Source organism: Phaseolus vulgaris, chromosome 9, assembly GCF_051622355.1.
Source record: "Phaseolus vulgaris cultivar YP4 chromosome 9, ASM5162235v1, whole genome shotgun sequence".
In the NCBI taxonomy this organism is placed as follows: domain Eukaryota; kingdom Viridiplantae; phylum Streptophyta; class Magnoliopsida; order Fabales; family Fabaceae; genus Phaseolus; species Phaseolus vulgaris.
Window position 1 is genome coordinate 30,153,563 of NC_143506.1, and position 24,156 is coordinate 30,177,718.

Sequence of the window (24,156 nt, forward strand, 5' to 3'; positions counted from 1 at the left end):
TGGTTAAGTAAATTAGACGTCCAAGGAGTCTTCTGTATTGGGAAGTGGCATCAGCATCGAGAGGTGAGTCTTGGTCGGGAGAGAGACGGGAGGTGTGAGTCATAGGAGTGGCCACAGGTGCAGAGTCAAGCATGCCAGTTTCTTGAAGGAGATCAAGAGTATACTTGCGTTGACTTAAATGAAGACCAGTACTGTTGCGAGCAATTTCCAGTCCCAAAAAGTAAGTGAGATTACCTAAATTTTTTTATCTTGAAGTGATGGTGAAGGGATGCAGAAATTGTATTGATTTCTTCCGTGTCATCACCAGCTAAGACCAAGTCATCAACATAAACAAGAATAACAGTGAGTTTATTATTATTATATTTAAGAAGAAGAGAGTGATCAGCAACAGAAATAGAGTAATTATTTGATAAAAGAAAAGTAGAAAGTTTGGCATACCATTGGCGACCAGCTTGATGAAGGCCATACAAAGACCGTTGAAGCTTGCAAACATGCTGGGGAGAAGGAAGAGAGAGGCCAAGTGGGGGGTCATGTATACCTCTTCATGGAGATCACCATGAAGAAATGCATTATTGACATCAAGTTGTTTTAAAATCCAATTTTTGGTAGTGGCAATAGCAAGGAGAAGGCGGAGGGTAGTGAGTTTAGCAACAGGTGCAAAAGTGTCTAAGAAATCAAGTCCTCCAAGTTGGGTGAACCCTTTGGCAACAACTCTAGCTTTGTGGCGCTCAACAGTGCCATCAGAATGGTATTTGATTTTATATACCCATTTACAACCAATAGTTTTCTTTCCTGGAGGGAGAGGGTAAGTTGCCAAGTATTGTTAGCTTCAAGAGCTTGAAGCTCATCTTGCATGGCAGATTGCCAAGAAGCATGTTTGGAGGCTTCATTATATGTTTGAGGTTCAGGATGAGAATTGATAGAGGAAATAACATTTCTAAAATTGGAAGATAAGGAATTGTAAGACAAGTAATTATGAATAGGATATCTACTACTTACAGTGTTGGTTGCAGTGTGGAAATCTGCAAGATAGGCAGGTTGTCGGTGAGGACGAGCTGATCTTCTTGGAAATTGGGGTGAGATGCTTCCTGGAGATGCAGGCGGTGATAATTCTGATGGAGGTGCAATGTTGGATGCAGAAGCAGAGGCACTATTTGTTGGAAGATCATAGGATAATGAGGCTGGTGGAGAGACAGTATTGGGTGCAGGAGTAGAGGCACATGGCTCGACAGGAGGTGCAGTATCAGAAAAAAAAATCAAAAGCAGAATTATATGCATTAGAAATAGGGAGAGATAAAGTGTTAGGGTCCTTAGGCAAGCCACTGTCCAATTTATATGGAAAGTGGTTTTCATGAAAGATTGCCTAAAAGATTTTTAAAACCAATTAAAATTTTGAAAGAGAACAAAAAAAAAAAAACCAAGAACAACAAAGAGAGGGAAATAAAAATCAGAGAGAAGCGCAGCAAAACTCTTCAAACTCTTCATTCGAAGAGCTCTGATGCCATATTACAGTAAATGAAGATGAATATTCCTTGTCTGATGTGATGCTTTAATGTAGCATACGTAATCGCACGTAATCGTAATGAAGAAAGAGAGGTTTTGATGAACCCTAATTGTAGAGAAAAATAAATATAAAAGAAACTTTTATTCACTTGTATATTAGAGAGTAAAATACATGGTGTATATATAAGAAAAAGATTAAGACCTAGCTGAAACAGAAAAAGGAAAGTTGGGTCAAACAAACAAAACCCAATAATTTAAAATAGAAAATTAAGTATATTAACAGTATTTAATATCTTTTCCAACTAGTCAAATAACATTATAATTATATTTCCTCTTCTTCTACTATAAACTTTCTAGCATTAGAGAAGTACATTATTTTTATCCTATACATATTTTCATGAGTAGCTAACTCTTTAGTTACTACCTCTATTTTACAACTTCTCATGCATATGTTATACTTAATATAATTGAAAGGAGTATAATCAAAAAAAGTTTCCACACGTGACGACCATGTTTTAAAAAAAAAAAATCAAAATACAATTTTACTAAAAGAATAAACAACTCACGTGGTGCACTCACGTAGTTTCTTAATGGCTGAGTGGAAGACAACTGACAAAAGTCACAAGGTGCTTTGAAGGGGGATTAGGGTTTTTTTCTCTATCACGAAAGTCTAAAGCTGCTCTGAACGAAGGAAATTTGGATTTCCGTTTTTCTCTCATGCAAGTCTAAATTGGAGTGGTATAACTGCTGCAAATTTTCAGGAAAAAGTCAACTTACATAAACAAGGTAACCGTTTTTGGATTTCAAATTTGAAATCTCAATTGATTCTTGGTTTCTGATGAAGTTTAGAGCATTTTTTTTTTCATTATTTATACATGCTCTTCTCCATGCATTCCGCACTGCACTTCTCAATCCAATCGGTCTCAAAAACTCCAAAAACTTCTCTTTATAACATGATTGGGAAATATTCTTTTGTATTTTTTGTATATTGCGTCTATTGATACAATTTAAATATTTTATTTTTTCATCATATTACCTTTCATTTGGTTTTTCTCATGGTATTTGATCTTCGTGCAATTTTCTCATGATATTTCTCTTCATTCAGTCAAATTATTTTGTTATTATGTACATTTTCAAAAACTGAAAACCTATTTCTTCTGTATAGACACAATTTCAAGGTACAAATTGGTTATGAGAAGCATTTGTTTTGTTCAACCATATTATGTATACATTTCTCGTCATGTTACATGTTTAATTTTTTTCTCATGGTATTGCTTTTCATCCGGTCAAATCATTTTGTTTTTATGTACATCTAGAAAAACTAAAAATATACTTGTTCTGTGCATGCACCATTTCAAGATATAATTTTTTTTATGAAAAGCATTTGTTCTATATAATCATACTATATATACAATTCTCTTCATATTGCGTGTTAAATTTCATGTACTAATACAACTTCAATGTTTTGTTTTGTTTTTGTTTTTTCATGTTGACATTATAAATATTGTTTTCTACTACCATGTATTGATAAGTTATTTTGTTTTGAGATCATAACAACTGAAACCTATTTGTTCTATGTAGGCATCATTTCAAGTTAAAAATTGTTTTTCTACCATGAACTACAGCAAAATGAGATAACAGTATGTTGTGCACACTCAATAAGTACGACAATAAATAATTATTAGTATGAACAAATGTACTTTTATGTTTTTTGTAGCATTAATATTGTGCAAAAGTTTTTAACAAATGCTATAATTTTATTCTGAATAGACCTTTTTTTGTATGAAAATTGGAATATTGATCAAAGGTTTTCCTTAATGCAATTATTTTTTAATACAATTTTGTAAATATTTGGATGGAAATATATGTACATTGATTATATTAAATGGGATGTACCGTAGAAAGCTTTAAGGCACACAATTGAAGAAATTATCAAATTAAATCTACATTTCTTTACATTAAAACATAATTACAAATCAAACTTTGTATGGAAGCATTAAAACTGCACCTAAAGAAGGTAACGAATTTGGATTTCAAATTTTGAATTTGAATTTTGAAATCTAATCAAGCTTGGAGCCCTTTTTTTTCACCATTTATACTTGCACAAGGTTCAACCTGAGGCCAAAAATATGCATATTGAATATTGAATGTGAGCAACACTGAATCTGTGAGCAAACACTGATATTTTGTTTCATTATTTTCTTATACAAGAAAACATAAATGCACTTTTTTTCATAGGAAAATGTGCATATATATTTTCCTTTTTATCCAATCCATTTGTGATATATGTTCATATTTGTTGTTGAATCCATGTGGTATTTAATACTCTGAGCATACTCTGATCTTTTATTCATTATTTTCTCACACAAGAAAGCACAAGTCCACTCTATTCTCACAGGTAAGTGTGCAAATTTCTTTTTTTATCCAATTAATTTGTGATATATGTTCATTTTTGTTCCTGAATCCATTTGGTATTTAATAATGTGAGCAAACACTGATTTTTTATTTTATTTTCTCGCACAAGCAAACACATATCCACTTTTTTTTCTCAATTTTCAAAAAATGTTGAATTTTTTTTAAATTAAAATATTTCCTTCAGGTTGTTATTATGTATTTGATTCTTCTGAGCATTTTAGTAAAGTGATTTTTTTTTATATTATTGTTTTGATATTATTTAAGAATCAAGAACAAGTTTCTCCCACTAATGATTTTCACTTTTCTAATTATTCTTCATTTTTTATTCTTATGTTCTTTAACCACAACCTGTTTGTCATAATACTTCTTAGTTGACACCTATTTCTTATAGTGATTATTTATCAAGGTTCAATTCATCAATTACTCAACAATTTTGAATATTTGGATTAATTACTTTTATTAATGAATTTAGACATTATTCTCTACCATGGTTACCCTATTGGAGTTATATTGTTTTATTTATTGTCTCAGAAACTTCTTACTAAGTTGTGTAATGTGAACCTTACTATTGAATAATTCAATAATTTGTGGTTAATGATGTATTAGGAGAAACTATTTTGTGGATTGTAATTTACTTTATTTTATCCTTTTTAGGTTTGGGAAATTCCAAACATGAATTTAAATCTTTAACTGCTAAATCTTCATTTTTATCATACATTATGTAAATAAATTGGTTTAGTTAATATTGATGCAATGAATATAACACCTTGACATATGCATCACTCTTAAAAAGTGGTTGATATAGTATTTACTTTTACATGTAAATGTGTTTCTTGCTCCACGTTTCTTCCTCCAAAACTGTTGTTCATTGTTTCATTATGATGCAACTAACCATGTTTTTTTGTTGTTGAACATAATGTAAATTGCACATGACTAATCAAGTCCTATTACTATAGTTGTATATCATGGATTAACATTTTTTTAAGTTATATTCATGAGGATTTTTATTTTTATTTTGTCCATCCGGAGTGGATTGACTTCCCAAGATAATGCAATGGATGGAGTTATGAGAAATGACGTCAATGTGATCAGGTGGATACATATAACTTGAGATACAAGATACATACATATATATTTATTTATTTATTTATGTTTAGTGATACCTTTTTTATGGGGTCATGGGTTATATCCATATGTATTCATTGAGCACAACATTAACATATCTCTTTTGTGACTTTATATCTCTGACTTCTTTGAAACTTTTATTAATTTTAACATAAGTGGAATACTTGAATTGTTTTTATACAAGCAACTATATTTTTTTAAACATTAATGGTTTTGAAATATGCCTATGTGTACTAAACCATTTATTTATTTGGTTAAAGCAGATTAAGAAAAAATAAACTTGTAACATAAAGGATTTCATTGTTTGCATATTTCATGTATAATTTTTATATATATGATAATAATAATGGTGTGAAGTTATATGTGTAACATTTAATTTTTCATCAATCTTGGAATTCATAAATTATAATTTATTATTACAATTGGAGTGTCTGTGTTAGTTTTGTTTAAAGAGTACCGATATATTGTCAACTATGATGTGGCTGCGCCAGGATACAATCGCTAATGTGGTGTGGGAAATAATTTTTTATTGCATTGAGGGGCCCACATGTCACAATGAACAAATTCAAAATTTAGGATTCAATTTGATTGGACCCAGTTTGACGGTGACATTGGGGTTCTTCTTCATTTCTAAAATTTCTTCATAGTTTTCTGAAGACTGCGAGTTGGAGTGGGAATTCAAATTCCAATGCGAAATTGTGCATCAAATATTGTTGAGGTTGATTTTCGTTTCATTTGTTTGATTGTATTTTGGTTTCAATGATTGAGATTTTGGTCTCTCCTTTTGCGATCGGGTGCCATTAATTTCCGAATTTGTGGTGTGCATTTTTGGTTTTTGATTTCCATTTTGGGTTTTGATTCTAGGATGCACATGACAAGTACTTATTCTTCAATGTTTTGGTTTTAGTTTCTTCTATGGATGATGATGAATAATAGAAGTTTGTAAAAAGTGCAACAATGTCACTTTAGAGATGAAAACTATGAGTTTGATTCTAGGTGAGTGTCACAACTGGGATCACAACGACGGGACAACGAACCAAAAAAGAAATAAAACTCGAGAATGGAGTTGCAACTAGTTTATTGTGAAAAATTACAGAAAAATTGAAAACATGATCTGCGAACCAAATTTGGAATCCGGGAGTCGCTTACGTGTAAGGAAGATATTAACACTCCTTCAATGACCAGACGATACCTTTAGTTAAATATATAAAATAAGTGTGATTTTTCAAAATGTTTATTTTTTCCTGAAAGTAGACATGTTAAAAAAAATATTTTTGATATTTTTTCATTTAGGCCCGAGTTGGGCTTTCCAAGTTGAAATTGTGCTTTTTGAAAAATTGAATCCGACAAAGATAGAACTTTGCTCCTATGTATTTTTTTCATAACAGAAAATCATAATAACGTAGTTCTCTGCGTTAACTATTTGAAAATATATTTTTTAATTTTTTATATTTCTTAGAAATTGAGAGTCAGTGGGTGCATAAAGTTAAAAAGGATGAAAGATAGCAAAAGTACTGCCCAGCTGAATGGGCTCAGCTTCAGAAGAAAAATAATGGTGCACATATAAGAAACCGGGTGTAGGAAATAGCAAAACGCTGGGCAGCACATGAGCCTAGACTTTCTTTTATAAATGTAGAGTATATATAATAAGCGTGGTGCAAATAGAAAGAGATTAGAACTGGAAATATTAACATGGGGGCCCCGAAAAGAAATTGATACCCGAAGAATAAAACATTAAGTGCTTCTTCCTGCACCTTCATCTCTTCTTCAACCACCTCCATACACTTTTAAAATTCCAAAATTGTCCTTCAGTAAAAAAGATAAAAATAGAAAATTTGTTTCACCTTTCGTCACAGAGTGAAAACGAAGGTGTTTGGTCCTTTGTGCTTGTTGTTGCTGTAGTGGTGGTGATAGTGGTCCTTGTGGTGGTAGTGACAATGGTAACCGTGATGGTGGTGTCAGCAGTGTTGCTGTGGTGGTGGTACCAGCAGTGTTGTTGTGGTGGTGTTATTCACCACTCATCATTCTTAGGATTCTCAGGTAAGTCTTCAATTGGTGCTTTAAAAACTTATTTTCAGATTGATTAATCCGCTAGATTAACGAATTATATAATCCGTAACAATTTATGCAAAGCAATGAACTTCATCACCACTATAATCTGGAATGTTTTTTCAATCTGTAAGACAATATTAAAGTGGTCCGGATTAGTTAATCCGGAGGTCTACCGGATCCAGAACGAACATACTCACTTTTTCGGATTGTGTAATCCAGTACAAAATGAACTATGAATTACATAATCCGGAAGTCATTTTAGAACTTCAAATATGACTTATGGATTATGTAATCCCAAATACAATTTGCTGTTATAATTTGACTTACAGATTACACAATCTAAAAATCACTTTAAAGTTGTCAAATGCATTACGGATTATCTAATCCGGAAGGTATTATTTAACTTATGGATTACATAGTTCCTCTGCCCATAACTACAACCAAGAATTCGAAACTAACCTCTTTGAATGTTTGTGTTAGATGAAGAGTGATTTGGAGTTTAGAATGAAAGTGAGTGGTGCTGCTTTGAAGGGGAGGGTGGGGGCTGCTGGAAGAGGGTGAACGTTTGCTGGTACTTTGAAGGAAAGGGGGTGAATGTTGTTGGTGCTTTGAAAGCGAGGGGATGGGTGTCGCCGCTTGTGCTGCTGTTGGAGTGAATGGCAAAGTGTTAAAACAATAAAAGTGAAAAGGTAAAATTAGGTTTATTTTAATTTTTTAATATTATTTACTGAAGGATATAATAATAAAATTAAGTTTACAATGAGGTGGAAGAAGGGATGGAGGTGCATGAAGAAGCCTCTAGAATTTGTGGGCTCCATTTCTTTACTCTCTCAGGCTCCAATTTCATGCAACCTTTTTTCATTAAATTAAACCAAAACCGCAGGCCGCATATGTACTACTCGTTACGTTAACTGCTCCATCAATTCCAAAAGGAAAAACATTTGAGACTCTCAATATTAAAACACTTTCATTTCAGATCCCCTAAATATAATAAAATAATATTTTATAATAAAAAATAAAATAAATATAATTAAAATATTAATTTAAAGAATTGTTAAATGTATGTATCACCACCACTCAAACAAATTCTATGAGTGGTGCGAAAGCAATAGTGAGGTGTGTGAGTGAAAAAGCTAAATAAGGTTGTGGGGGATATAAAAAGTGAATAGGAAGGTGTGGAGGGGAAACTTGAGGTGTTTTCAATTTTTAATTTTTTCTTTATCTTTTTATTTATCCAAACGAAATCAGGTGTTGATGGTGAGGTTAGGTGAATACACTACTTTCTAGAGTGTAATTGAACCAATACTACTAGGAGGAGAATAGAATTTGTTTAACAAAAAGACAACTCTAGAATAAACTTTGAGGAATAAACTTTGAGGAGTAGAAGTGCCTCAAAGTTTAGATAATTTTATTACTCAATTCAAAGTTAAATATCATGTACAAAGCACTCCTATTTATAGGAGATGAAGCTTCTGGGAGAAGATTCTAACTAATTCCAATTCAACATATCATTTTTCCTTTGTTTCCACCAAGACATGACATATTCTTGAAAATTTAAAGTAGCCATGGATAATATTCTATATTCATTTACTTTGTGACATTCAAAAATTTTTTCAACCTTTTTCTCCTATTCTAAATATGCCTCAAAAATTTAATTTTCATAAAAAAAAAGAGGCCTACTTGAGGCTCGATGGGATAAAAAAGATTTCTAGGCTTATGATAATGCTTAAGGGATGAAGTATAAGAATTAGTATAACAAGGATTACTACACACACCTTCTTCTCTTTGAGAATGAGAGTCTTTATGATGTTCTCTCTTCCTATCTGATCTCTCTTTACTTTGTATGTATTGAGCAAACATGATTCTTAACTTCTCTATGATTTTTTATTTTTTTTTGTATTTTGTAGTTTATCTCTCAATATCTCTACCTTATGATCCCTCTTAATTCTAAACACACTAGAATGATGATAATGATCACTCATTTTTTATTCAAAAGTTTTATTTGACAAAAAATTCTAAAATTTAGTGATAAAGATTTTTACAAATGATTTTTATTTTTTGGTGAAGTTTCTAAAACAAAAAGTTGTTGAAAGTTAACCAGGTAGACTCCCAGGAAAGAAAGGTGGTTCACAAATGAACACACTTAATATCGAGTCTTTTCCAATCAGAATTTTCACAAAATCTCTAAGTAAAAATTCAAAAGGATTTTGTCCAAATATGTGTGTACAACAGAATCCTAAAGACTAAAGGAAGGTCAAATATTAATTTTGAGATCATTCCAACCTAATTATCAGAGGGACCTAAGAAAGGAAATAATAAAGTAAATTTGCAAGTACATAAATAAAACCAAGTAATACAGAACTAGACGAAAATTCTAAGTGAAAAAACAAGTGACACTTTGAGTCCATTGACACATTTCCACAAGAGTAAATGCTTACTATTATAATGTTTAACTTTGAGATTGGTTTAAAGGCATATTCCCAAACACAAAGAACGAAAAACTAAAAAGGAAAAATTTAACATAAAGTTCTATGACAATATGATTTTACAAAAATAAATGTTTGATGTTTTGATATTTGTAGTCAACTCTTCCTCTCAAGTCTCTATCACTCTTTTGTTTTGAACTTTTACTTGTTTGTTCTCTAAAGAGGAGTCATCCTTAGCTTGATATTTTTATTCTCCAATATGCTACCTAGCAATGTTAGTCAACCTTCTCCAAAGATCACAACAAAGTGATAATTTCCATCTCAAGAGACTAAATCCAAAATGTAGAAAAATTGAAAATGAAGAATGCTAAACATAAAAGATTTGAATTATGACAAACTGCAAAGAGTGATTTTAAAGATTCAAAATAAGGAAATTAAGGCTATAAAAACAACAGGAAAAAAATGAATTATTAGGAATGATACTAAAATAGAATATAAAACAAAATAAATTCTAGAATACTTTTTGTAGTGATAATTCTTCAGATTTATTAAAAGTTTTCTACAATAAATTTCATCTTGAGATTTTTATCTCAATTTGTTAACTCAAAATAAGGATTGGACGTAACAAAATTTTATTAAAAGCACCACTGGACAAGTCAAAACAATTTATAAGCCAAGATAAAATCGGACAGAGAACTCTGTTTTACAACACAAAAAGTTAACAAAGATGGGAGTTTCCTTCATCAGATTGGGTTAAAATTAATACTAATGGAACTGCTCGGGGATATCCTGGTCTTGCTACTTGTGGAGGTATTTTTCGTGGGAGTATAAGAGATTTTATTGGTGGGTTCTTTGCGTTTCTTGACGTTCAAACTACTTTGGTTGCTGAGTTTTATGGAATTATATATGCTATGGAGGAAACTTAAAGGATGAGACTTACTAGTGTATGGCTTGAATGTGATTCTACCTTAGTTTGTGATGCATTTAATGCTAGGACTAATGTATCGTATATGCTTCGTAATCGATGAAATACTTGTCTTAATTACGGTGACAAAATCAAGTTTAGGTTTACTCATATTTTTCATGAAGGGACTTCTTTCTAATTTATTTTTAGAATTCTTTATTAATAGGTATAGTCTACATATATACCGTTTTTGTTAACATATGAGTTTTGGTATAGTCCTCACATATTCTTTTATATTTTTTTTATTTTTTCTTTTATTTTTAATAATAATTTTTTCGTGTGATGGTAGATGATTGTTGTTACTTGAGGTGTCAACATAACTGAGATGTTAAGTCACATAATGTCGAACATTCAAAGTTTTATAAACAAGAATTATAGTTGAATAGAATAAAATTAACCAACATTGTAATACATGTGTTACCACATAACAAAAGCTCCAAATTATTTGAAACCAGGATGAAATGTAATTTACAAGTATACTTCCTTAACTAATCTAAGTGTTTTCAAAATGGTGAAACTAGTAAACATTATAGCGACCTTTTCAAAACAATAATAGGATCTGTTTTAAGATTGTTATGAAAAAAAAAATGAAAAGAAATTTTTCACAAGTTAAATTTAATTAATATGTAAACTTATTTATAAAATTTATTTCACATAACTTTATTGATAAGCTAATTTCAACACAGAGAAAAAACTTAGTTTTATTTTTCTTTCTTAAAAGTAACTTTGAATAAGTTTATCAAAACATATCTATATTAACGATTAAAAAAAAAAGGAGATGTTAACATAAAAAGGCTTCAACTTTACATTTTATTTTAAATATTTCCATATACATTTTATGTTAAAATATATAACCACCCTTGAATATTAAAGCAAGAAAGATTCAGGGACCAATAAATGTATTTTTTCTATATATTTTAAACTTCATCGAATATAATATTAAACTCAAATATATTAGACAAGAATTGGGGATGTAGCTCAGATGGTAGAGCGCTCGCTTAGCATGCGAGAGGTACGGGGATCGATACCCCGCATCTCCAATGTAAAAAAAATTCATTTTTAATCTCTCTTATTCTATTTTTAAGAACATGGCTTGCTTCTTTTGTTTGTAATGCGATGAATCTGATACGTCCAATGCAGAGAAAAAGGGGTTGTAATTGCAAAACCCAAGTAGAGAAAGAGATAGTGCATGTGCAGAGCCACAGAACCACCACCTTTAACACTTATTCAACCTTCTGCCTCCACTGCCCAACACGTTCAACTACCTCACCATCATCTTTCTTTTCTATCACTTTCACTCTCATTCTACCATCTCTTAGCTTAGGCCCAAACTAAATACATACATTTCTTTTAAATATTTTACTTGCAAGTTTCCCATAACCTTTTGCTATACAAATATATAAAAATTGATATGTAATGCAGAATGGTTAGAAATAAATATTTCACACTATAATATAATATTTTATAGTTTTTTTTTCTTTTTTCTGTAAATGGTGTAGTTGTATTTGATATTTTACGAAATGGACAAAAAAAAATATTCTGAAATTGGACAAATCGTACTTGTCATGTTGGATTTTAGTAAAAAGTTGTTAAATTAAAGTTGTATTTGTCAACTACAACTTCAATTATATTAATTTCTACTGAAATCCTATTTCATATACATGACTTGATCAATCTCAAAATATTTTTTTTATATTTTTAAATGAATAAAAAAATTATTTTGAAATTGAACAAGTCCTACTTGTCATATTCAATTTTAGTATAAAGCTGTTAAACTAAAATTATATTTACCAATTACTTGTCATGTACAATTTTAGTATAAAGCTGTTAAATTAAAATTATATTTACCATGTAAATGGATGATTTAATTATATCAAATTCTACTAAAGTTGAACTCCATATACATGACTTTCGCTGAATTTAAAAATAAAAAAGAAATTTGTGTATTTCAGAAAATATTAAATAAAATTACTCAATTTGAAAGAAAAAATCAATTTTATAAAATGGTATGTGATCTTTTAAGTAGATTAATATATCTTAGTAATGTGGATGAATTGAATAAGAAAGAAGAAACAAGAATGACCGTAAATACAGCAGAAGTGGTGAGGTAATGAGAAGAGAATATCAAAAGAAACAAAGAAAGGTTTGAATAGGAGAATGATACTACACGAACATACCAGTCGTATGGCTAAGGAATTTGGTTTTGCTTTTTCAATTGTTTTTTGAACAAGTAGTGTCCTTCTTCTGCTAAGGAATACCGAATATTAAATATTAAACGAAAATAAGATATTTAATATTAATTGTTTCATTCATATAATAATTATTTAAGAATATTTTCCACTTGCCACTGCAACTTTAAATCCATGCTGTGAATTCAGCTTTGAAGTGAAGATTTGAATTGAAGGGAGGTCAAATAAATGGCAATGAATGAACTATAAAAGCAATAAATATGAGTTTGAACTGTTTTTTGGTTCTCTGAACGATCCTTCTCTCACCGCTTCACCCACGTGCTCTGTTACCCCCATATCGCATCTTAGCATTCTCATCTTCTACTTTTTCTTTTTCTTCCATTTTTCAGTGTTCAAAAATAAAGTTACTTAAAATTTACTTTTTAAAATGCAAAATCAAATAACATTTTTATCTTACAGCATAGTACAAATACAAATTACATCATAAAATTTTACTCTAGTACTGGTTTAAGGTGTTTTTTTTTACTCAAACTAGCAAAATATGTAATATTTTCCATTTTCCATTTGATAGTTTTTCTTTGAACTTCTAATTAATGATGAAATTTTAGTTCAAATGTGAGTTCAATTATATTATAATTTTTCAAGAATTTGTAAATTTTCATTAAATTACTTCTTTTTATTTATTTTGAATGGATGTCAATGTTTATTGCAGAAATTTTTTCTCGTATATTTATCATAGGATTATATATATATATATATATATATATATATATATATATATATATATATGTATATTCATAGATAATTACATAATCCGTAAATAACTTAGTTTTTTCTGTAAATTTATTGTATTACCTAAAAATTTGTGATTAATAGGTAATAACGATTTTTTTTATAGTATGAATAAAAGTTAAGTATGCTTAAATCCTTATTTCTAATATTTTATGTTAATAAGATGTTTCCAAAAAAATGCTTTTATTAGTTAGTGCAATTAAAAGTTGTAAATATTGTAGAATTGTGAATAATATAAAACATAATATAAACTATTTTAGATACTAATAATTTTGTAGACTGTGCATCTTGGTTTCATTATTAATAATATAAACTATTTTAGATACCAATAATTTTATAATATGTAAAATAACATCTAATTTAATCAATATAATAACTAATTATTTGATGACTCTAAAATTAGTTTTTATTTAATGGTTTTCTTATAGTATTTATAGATTTTGTATATTATTTAGTTGCTTTTGCTGTACCTCGTCGTACATAGTGATGTAAAATGTTATTTTTGAGATGATATTCAAAAGTATACATATTATTAATATTATAAAGATAATAATATAAATAATATAAATAATAATATTATTATAATATTAATAATATTAATAATATTAATAATATGAATAAAATTAATAAAATTTATAATATTAGTAATAATAATATTAATAATATAAATAATATTAATAATATTTAATAATAGCAATAATATTTAATAATATCAATAATATTTAAAAATATTAATAATATAAACTATTTTAGATACCAATAATTTTTATAAGTAAGTAAAATAACATCTAATTTAATCAATATAGTAACTAATTATTTGATAATTATAAAATTAGTTTATATTTAATGATTTTTTTCTAGTAGTATGTGTAGATTTTATAAATTATTTAGTTGCTTTTATCTGTACATAGTGATGCACAATGTTATTTTTGAAATGATGCATGTAGTCACCCTTCAAAAAGTATACCTATATTATTAATATTATAAAGATAATATTTAAAAATATTAATAATATTTAAAAATATTTAAAATATTAATAATATTTAAAAATATTAATAATATTTTAAAATATTTAAAATATTTTAAAATATTTAAAATATTTAAAAATATTTAAAATCTTTAAAAATATAAAAAATATAAAAAATATTAAAAATATTAAAAATATTAAAAATATTAAAAATATTAAAAATATTTAAAAATATTAAAAATATTTAAAAATATTAATAATATTTAAAAATATTAATAATATTTAAAAATATTAATAATATTTAAAAATATTAATAATATTTAAAAATATTAATAATATTTAAAAATATTAATAATATTTAAAAATATTAATAATATTTAAAAATATTAATAATATTTAATAATATTTAATAATATTAATAATATTTAATAATATTAATAATATTTAATAATATTTAATAATATTTAATAATATTTAATAATATTTAATAATATTTAATAATATTAATAATATTTAATAATATTTAATAATATTTAATAATATTTAATAATATTTAATAATATTAATAATATTTAATAATATTTAATAATATTAGTAATATTAATATTATTTTATAATTATAATTATATTAATATTGATAATCGTGATAATAAGTATAATAATAATTATAACATAACAAAAAAAAACTTGACTAGTGTAATGATTAAAGTTTCTTTAATCATTCTTCATCGGACACCTTGTCCATATTACATATGAAATCCTTTCATAGATAAATTGAGTTTTTCTTGTAGTGAAAAATGTATAAGTAAAAATTATTTGTGTTATAATTATATTTATCAAATTAAAATTAATTATAATAAATGATGGAATGTAAGATTCTTTGAATTTATGCAAATTAAAAATTAAAATATAATTAAATTGAAGTCGTTTAGAGGGTAAGACGACTTCAGTGTAAAATCAAGACATAGAAATTGTCATAGTTATGCACGATTTATGTTTATTATTTTTACACTAAAGTCGATATAATTTTTGATCACTTCACCTTTCTTTTTCTTTTTTTTAAAAAAAAATTTAACAATATATTAACATAAATCAAAGTCATGCTTAATGAGCACCACTTATTCAAACATTTTTTCACAATAAAATTTTTCATGTACTAACAATTTATGCATAAATTTTGAATTGATTGAAATAGTGTGCACGTATAAAGACTTTTGAACGGTGAAGTTGTGCTTGTATCAAAACCCTAAACCATATGAAAAATCACACATTACAAGAAAATTACCAAATAAAAATTAATCTTAAAGATAAAAAAAAATAGTCATTATATTGATTAAATTTCATACTATTTTAGATAATAATTAAACACCAATTGAGAAATTATATTAGTTATAGTTAAAATTGGTAACTAATTAGATGTGAATATAGAAACTATTTATTAATAATAGAAATTACTTTAAATACTAATATGTTTTTAATCTCTAAAATAATATATAATTTAATTATGACTAATTATTTTTATCTTAAAATAAATTTTTATTTAATGATTTTTATTGTAATGAGAAGCTATCGAGATCACATCTCTCTTTTAGTTATGGGGTCAAAGATTCACAAATAAATGTTTGCTAAGAAAATATTAAAACCAATACCAAGACTTTAAAAATATTTAAGAATTACCACTTTACACAAAATCAAGTAATAATTGGAAATTGTGATCCCCTACTCAAGACAAGCCTAATTAGAATCTCAATTAAGAGAATACAACTAAAAAAAAGGAAATCAAACTCGGATAAACTATCAATAAAAATCATCCTTAATTACATTTTACTTATCTTTAAAACGAATCAAATTGGATTGAATAAAAAACCTTACCCTATGGATAAACCATGTCCATTGAAAAAAACCGTAAATATTCTTTTGTAATTTGTCAAACTCAACGAACCCACCATGTTAGAACATTGATTGAGTTTGTAGAGGTTGTTGTGATTTTCTGTGTGTCATAAATAATTAAATGTGTCTGAAATTCAAACTTTGACACAATGTGAAACCAAAAAGGCTGAAACCATAAATTGCCTTTGAACTTTGAATATAGTTATGGACGGAGCAAGGTTTGGTGAAATGTATTAATTGTTGCTTTAAATATCAGTTTACAGCCCCAATAAAATTTAGTTTGCTCCCAAGAGAAAACCTTACTGTACGAAATATATCACTCTTTTCCAATTAAAATTTTAGTTTTACACTGCCAAGACATCTAATTTTACATTACCAAGTACGAAGTATACGTTTTTTTATAAGTAAAATTGAGTTTTATCTTGATAGTACACTTAATTAATTTCTTATTAAATATTATCTTATACTCAGTTGTTAGTATTTGTTTCTAAAGTTTAAGATATTTTAATTATTCTTTTATATTAGATATACTCTTTTCTAATTTTTTTCTTCTTTTTCCACTAGATGAATTCATCATCTCCTTTGTGGTGTTCATGGTCATCTCTATTTTGTCTTCATGTGCTAATATTTAATTAATTTACACATTAGGAAATTTTATAACTATTATACTTAAATAAAATAAAAATTTGGATCCAAATCAAACTGTTTCACTTGTTTGTTTCATATTGTGTTCCTCTAATAAAAAATTAAGATGTAAATTAATTTTTTATTTTTCTCCCATAATTTTTTATCTAATCAACTCATTTTCCTCACAAAGATAACCAACCACATAACTTTCCTTAAAGAGTATGGAAAAAAAATAAAAGTATAATTTAACCCATTTGTTAGTCTTTTATTCATGAGGCACAATGTGAGATTGAAAAAAGAGAAACACATTATTTGTTTCTGAAAACTTGTAGTTCTTATAAAAAAAACATAGATTAAAAGTAACGGAGAAAGATAAGAAGTGTTATCAAAATAAAGCTTTAAATTTCATTAAAAATGATATTAGCAACTCGTAATATAATATTAGGTATGCTTTTGTTGGTTTACTTAGTTCTCTTATAATAGCTAACTCTACTGAAATATCCATGCATGACAGTTATAGTAATTACTTAATCATAACGCAGATTACGTATATTTCATCAGCTTTCATGCATTAATAAATTCTATATTTTAAGAGCTCTTTCGGTTGCTATGGCTAATAAAATAATTTTTGCTTCCAATAGAAAAACAATTGTCAGTTTTCTCGGTTCTGGTAATTTAACTTTAAACCGTTAACGAAGGATCTTTTGTTCCATTATTCATTTCAGGTTCAAAGGGCTAGTTCAATTCACTCCAGAATATTTTAGAAAAAGTGGTCTATGTTCTGACACAAAGGTAAAAAATTGACTAGGTTAAGTTATCAAGTAAAACGGAACTATACCAACAAAAGAAAAGAACTAGTTTCATTGTGATATTTGATATCGTTACATTACTGCAAATAAGATTAGTTTTGTTATTCCTAAGCTGAAAAAACTCTTGACAGAACAGGAAAAGAGCAAAATTATAATACGAGAGACTCGTAATAAACCTGAATGTTGCGTCCCGTTTTAGAAAACTTGATTTTGGGTAGGAAAATACCAAAACACAGTGAGAAAAGAGGAACTTAAATCCACGTGGTGTGAAGAACAGTGCCTTGTTCCTGCACAAAAAATAAAATAGGTACACACTTGGCGGTTTTGGGTCCACACACCTCACAAATGTGTCAGCTTGTTGGCATGACGTTGGTTAAAGCAAGAAAGAACCTCTTTGCTCCCCCCCAACATCTATTTATATCCTACCCATGCTCCTTTCATTTTCCTCATCACTCATACTCTCTCTCTAACTCCATCAAGTTCTTACTCTATTTATCACTCAGATATTTTGGGACGCTAGAAAAGATGGTGCTTTTGGGGCTTCTCTTTCTGGGGTTTCTTTCTCTGGCTTCACCTGTCTCTGCTGCTTCTGATTATGGTTGGATGAGTGCTCATGCAACCTTTTATGGAGGGGGTGATGCTTCTGGCACTATGGGTGAGTTACACTTTCTACTTATGTTAGTCATCCACACACACACAATGCTCACTCTATAATCACAAGAAACAAAATCAAAATTACATATTCCATTTTGTCATTTCTGCATATAGATAATACGTGTCATAAATTTTCACCCTTATCTTTTCAAGTTATAACAGCACAGCACTTTGTACTATCTTCTAATCATAAAGTGCCATGTAAATTTATTACCACTTAAATGATGTAAATAGTCTCTACAGATCCATCCAAAACTGAATAATGAAGAAATATCTCACCATAAGAAGTTCTTATATTTTAGTTTCTTAATTAGGGTTGAGACAATGGTTGAGTGTGATTTGTTGGTGCAGGTGGAGCATGTGGGTATGGGAACTTGTATAGCCAGGGTTATGGAACAAACAGTGCTGCTTTGAGCACAGCTTTGTTCAACAATGGTTTAAGCTGTGGGGCATGTTTCGAGATTAAGTGTGTTGATGACAAAAGGTGGTGCCTTCCACGCTCAGTTGTGGTCACTGCAACCAATTTCTGTCCCCCAAACAATGCCCTCCCTAACACTGCAGGAGGATGGTGCAACCCTCCCCTTCACCATTTCGACCTTTCTCAACCTATCTTCCAACAAATTGCTCAATACAGAGCTGGAATAGTACCCATCGCTTACAGAAGGTACTTCTCAATCACTATGTTTTATTATTTACCATAAATTACACTCATCATTCCTAAAGTTTTATAATACAAAAGTGTACACCCAATAAATATTAATATTTTAATTATTTATAATTTTTTTAATTTTAAAATTTTGCATTTTTTTTATTTTCATTAAAAAGATTTTTTATTTAATGTAGTATGTCATAATCCTTTATTAATTCTTTTGTCTTTTTTCCACACTTTTTTTAAGAGGACGATGAAGTTTGTTTATGTAACTTGAGGAAACTTTAGGGTATTTAGCATAATTTAGTTCATTATTTATTGACTTTGAAATTTTGAGATGAATTTAGTTTTGGTTTTTTAAATTTTAAAAACATTATTTTAATAATATTTAAATTAAAAAGAAAAAAGACATTTGCACTCTTCAAGGAATGAATTTGAAGAATTAAAATAACTTAAACCTGTCTTTAGTTAAATTGAAAAAATTAATGCTTCAAATTTTAAAGGCTGATTTTTTTTAATATCAGATTCATTTTAAATTTTGAAAAAAATAAAAATATAATTAAATTTGTTTTAAGTTTGCAGGGTATTTTGGAATTTTATTATAAAAAATAGTCTGCTGAAAGCCATTCTAAGGCCTAATAAAACAAAATGTGGTAACCGTCAATTTTGACACATCTAGGGACTGGACCATGTCTGAAGCATGGCATAGAATCTTTTCCTTCTGTTCTACTTACACACAATTACAAATAAATTCAGCAGAAGTGCAGACTCTACATGTGAGCCTTTTTGTTTCCTAATTCTAAGTGCTCTTTTCTGGTTAAGGGATTTTTGGATACATAAGCAATGCATTGTATAAATTGTAATACAGGTATATAGAATAGAATTTCCTGGTTCCTGCTATCACAAGGCTGAGAATTAAGTATTTTCTTATCCAACAATGACTTTTTAAAGTTGGGAAGCTGATAGGGTTTTCCATATTTCCAGAAAAGAAAAGAGTTGAAAAGAATTCTCAAGTTTGTCAGATTCTTTTGTTGTTGAGTTTTTGATATATAAAACCATGTATGCGTGTTGGCCACGTTCATGTTGAAGTGATTCGTGACTAGGAATATATTCCATGTACCAAGTGTGACTGCACACTTTTTTGTCCAAAATATTGATTTTTTTTGCTTTAACTATTAGGGTCCCTTGCCAAAAGAGAGGGGGCATCAGATTCACCATCAACGGCCACTCATACTTCAACCTAATTCTGGTCACCAACGTTGGAGGTGCTGGTGATGTTCATGGAGTTTCCATCAAAGGTTCAAGAACAAATTGGCAAACTCTGACAAGAAACTGGGGTCAGAACTGGCAAAGCAACGCTTACCTCAATGGACAAAGCCTCTCTTTTAAGGTTACCACCAGCGATGGACGCACCGTGGTCTCTTATAATGTTGCACCCCCAAGTTGGTCCTTTGGCCAAACCTTCAACGGCCACCAATTCATTTAAACACATGACAACAAATTTTTATATCTTACAAAATGGTTTAGTTTTAATTCAATCCATCTTTAGTTTTTCCCAATACTGTAGGTAAGTATAAAATAGAAAACTTAATATGGTATAGGAGTTGAGTGATGAAGGGCTTGTTTTAGGATGGTCCTTGTTAATTTGAATTGTGTTTGTTGTGAGGGATTTTGTTGTGCCTAGCATTCGACAAGGCAGAGAGTTTAGGTGGCAGGGGTGGGTGTTTAAGGTTTACCACCCGCTAGTTTTTGGTTTGGTTTGTGGTTGTGTGGTTTGTGTCGTGCACAAATTGAAAACGGAGAGCGTGATGTTTTGCTAGCTTAGCAAAAGAGAATAGAATAGGAAAGAGACGAAGCATTTTTGCTTATAGGAAGCAATTGTCATCAACTTTATCAAGTTTGGTGAATTTATGACATGTAAGGAATAAAATTACGCTTCTCCTGAGTTATAAAGTGTTACTTTTAAGCACTTCCTTTTCCTTTGCTTAATTATATTTTCCAATTCTGATTGTCTACATGTTGTGCTATGTGGATTCTGATGTATCATGAAATGAGCAATTGCATCAATCATTGGCTGTGGTTGTTATTTTGCTTATTCCCCAGTTTCTTTATTTAAGGTTTTTCTACCCTTCTTTTCCAATTTTTGTAATTAGGGTTCGTGTGCGGGATTCATTGAGCTATATATTTTTTATGAAGTCTCGAAATGGAATCATGGGCTTTTAGTACCCCAATACCCATTAACAAAATCATCCATATAAAACAGAGCACCAGCACAACAACCAAATAGAAGAAAAGTCAAACGCTTAAAATTTACCAAGAAAATAACGAATAGGAGTGAATAGGGCTCTTTCCATTTCAATGATCATCAATAATTGGAGAATGTATCATCAATTTATTTTAACTTATTCAATGTTTTACTAAAAAACATGCCAAAAATATTTTTTTTAAAAGGACATAAAGCATCAAATTTTAAACTTAAATGTAACAACTATAAAAAATTACAATGTAAATAACTAGGGTTAAGTTTGGAGAAGAGAGATGATCCAGTGAACCCGCTAACCTGTCTGACTAGTTTTTTTATTAATTTTTTTTAAAGTAATAGTTAAAAAAGATTAACCTTTTATCGTATTGGTGAACTTATCTGAATTTACCCTCTAATAAGTAATATGACTCATAGTTTACTTTATCATAGCGAATCAACTTGTCTATGAAGTTTTGTTGACACATAAGACAAAATTGGTTGAATTAACCATTTTAGTTATGGGTGTCAAAATGGGTTAGCCCGGTTCTTTTGTCCCGAATCGTCACTAATTCGTCAAAAGCGAGTTGGCTCGACAATGTTATACAGGTTGAAATTGGTAATTCGTCCATTCCCATCCTTAGCCTGCCATGTTTGCAAATTAAACAGATCAAATGAATATGAACTATACGAATTGATGGGTTCAAAAGGTTGACCTATCCCACCTAAATAAGGTAGGTTGGCGGGTCAGTCCGTCAAGACTTGTCCACTTTGTCCTCCCTAATTTTTTTCCCCATAAATAATGAAAATAGCATTTATCAGTAAGTTTTATTAATCTATATACTTAATATATAACGTTGATTTGAAAAGAAAAAAAAACAATTCACATTAAAATTAATGATATATTGCTGATTTAATTTATTTTATCTATTTGATAATAAATTAGTATAGTTTAAAATTACTAATTTTTATATCTAGTCGAGATAAAGTTAATATTTTATTAACACTATAATTTAAGAAAAATATATTTCTCTAGATATTAAAACTGAGGATGTCGTGCTTTCATAATGGAAGTTTCTAAAAATTGTTCATGATCACAACAAAATCGCATATCAACTAGTCGTTGTACAACGAAAACTGAGGGAGACCATGATAATCATTATTTAGCAAATTAAATAACTTGTGGATAAAAGGAAAGTAAAAAAAAATATATATATTATAAATTTATAATTACACTTGTTTTCTTTTTAGATTTTGCTTGATACTCTCATTTTGAGAGTTCAAGGAACTCTATATAAAAAATATTATACTAACATATCTCTCACCCATATAATTTCTCGTTTAAAAAGGATTACACACTTGTATAAAAGTGGTTTTTGTCAGTGTTAAAAGAAAACAAAATGTTTTATGTATAATCTGGACAGAGAAAATTTCAGTCTAATATTAATATATAATCAATATATCATTAAAAAAATATTCTTAATAAAACATTATAATTTTGCGTTCATGTTATATCTCAATGTATAATTCCTCTGTTTCATTCCACACTTTTTGTTTAGATTCTTCAACTATGTATCAAACAAAGCATTAAACAAAGATCACGTATCACCTAGTTGAACACAACCAATCTACATAAATGTATAATAGTTTGTCATTTCACCCATATATATATATATATATATATATATATATATATATATATATATATATATTTCAGAGTGAAGCACAACCTCACCCTTAACACCATGAAAGTAATTTAAAATAGGGTTATGATATATCTTAAAAAATAGTTTATACCATACATGCGAAATTACACATTTTGTATGTAAAGAAAAATAGGTTTTGGATTATAAAGAGAGGATGAATTAATATTTTAACATTTTTTAATGTTATAAATCTAAACAAAATTTGTAACACTAAGAAGATATAGAAATAGAAAATACTATTAAAATAAGTTTAGAATATATTGAATAAGCTTTATTGAAAAGTTGTTTTTGGATAACAACTATGTATCTAAGATTATTTATTTTTTACCTTTTTATTTCTCGTTGTTGTATCACATAGATTTGTTGTATCATTATTTATATAGGTAAACTTTTCAAATTCATAAGAATTTGTTTTCTTTTTATTTTTACTTTTGGAAATTGTTATAAAAGCGGTTAATCCTGCCTTAATTATCCTTACCTTTTCTAGGTTTGTCGAATTTCACCATTGAGCGTCCAATTTTGTTTAGTTATCACCATATCTTGATCTTCTTCCGAGCCAAATTGATAGAACATTAAAAATTAATATATGATTAACTATGCCTACAAAATACTAAGACTACTAAATTAGGGTTAATTATAAACTTTTCTTCTTTTCCCTATTTTCAGAATATCTCACTTATATATATGAGATTTAGGCTAACATAGTTTGTTGGCCTGTATTCTATTGGGTCTATCCTAACATTATTATCCTCCCCAGAAAACACTTTGTCCTCAAAGTGTAGTCTTGAAACTGGGTCACGAGGGGTGCAACAGAAAATTGGGTCGCGGGGTGTTTTAGGTTCCTCTTGTGCATTAGGGTTTGGTGCGCCACTTGCTACTGTTGCATTGCTTTCTTTCCTTTTTTATTTTTTCTTTTAAATGGGAGAAACAATTTTTGGTCCAATTGGGTTTGTATGCTATTGGACCGCGGGCTTGTGAGTCCTTGAAGGAGGTGTGACATGAAAACAGGGGTATGTCTTATAAGTGGACTGCAGGTGTGAAGGTGGGCTGAGTCTGACAATTTGAAAGTTAGGGTTAGATAAAGGAAAAAAGGGTCTCTTGGAAATTAAGTTTAGGAGAGGAGGCACCGTTTGGGAATAGGTTTAGGAT

General features: G+C 28.8%; 1 protein-coding gene and 1 non-coding gene across 2 annotated transcripts; both read left to right on the plus strand.

Moving 5' to 3' along the window:
* The first annotated feature begins 11,452 nt into the window (after positions 1 to 11,452).
* On the plus strand, positions 11,453 to 11,525 carry TRNAA-AGC (transfer RNA alanine (anticodon AGC)). Its single transcript has one exon. It is a non-coding gene; the product is annotated as a tRNA-Ala (tRNA).
* A 6,646-nt stretch (positions 11,526 to 18,171) lies between these two features.
* On the plus strand, positions 18,172 to 21,007 carry LOC137821899 (expansin-A15). Its single transcript, XM_068626694.2, has 3 exons — positions 18,172 to 18,414; positions 18,765 to 19,077; positions 20,242 to 21,007. The coding sequence occupies exons 1-3, from the start codon at positions 18,285 to 18,287 to the stop codon at positions 20,546 to 20,548; spliced, it is 750 nt and encodes a 249-aa protein (XP_068482795.1). The 5' UTR covers positions 18,172 to 18,284; the 3' UTR covers positions 20,549 to 21,007.
* The last annotated feature ends 3,149 nt before the right edge of the window (positions 21,008 to 24,156 follow it).

Bases quoted from the DNA above. Each gene is read 5' to 3' on its own strand.
- LOC137821899 (XM_068626694.2), top strand. From the start codon at position 18,285: ATGGTGCTTTTGGGGCTTCTCTTTCTGGGGTTTCTTTCTCTGGCTTCA. The intron at 18,415-18,764 runs GTGAGTTACACT...TTGTTGGTGCAG, and splicing joins TGATGCTTCTGGCACTATGG to GTGGAGCATGTGGGTATGGG. The intron at 19,078-20,241 runs GTACTTCTCAAT...TTTAACTATTAG, and splicing joins GTACCCATCGCTTACAGAAG to GGTCCCTTGCCAAAAGAGAG.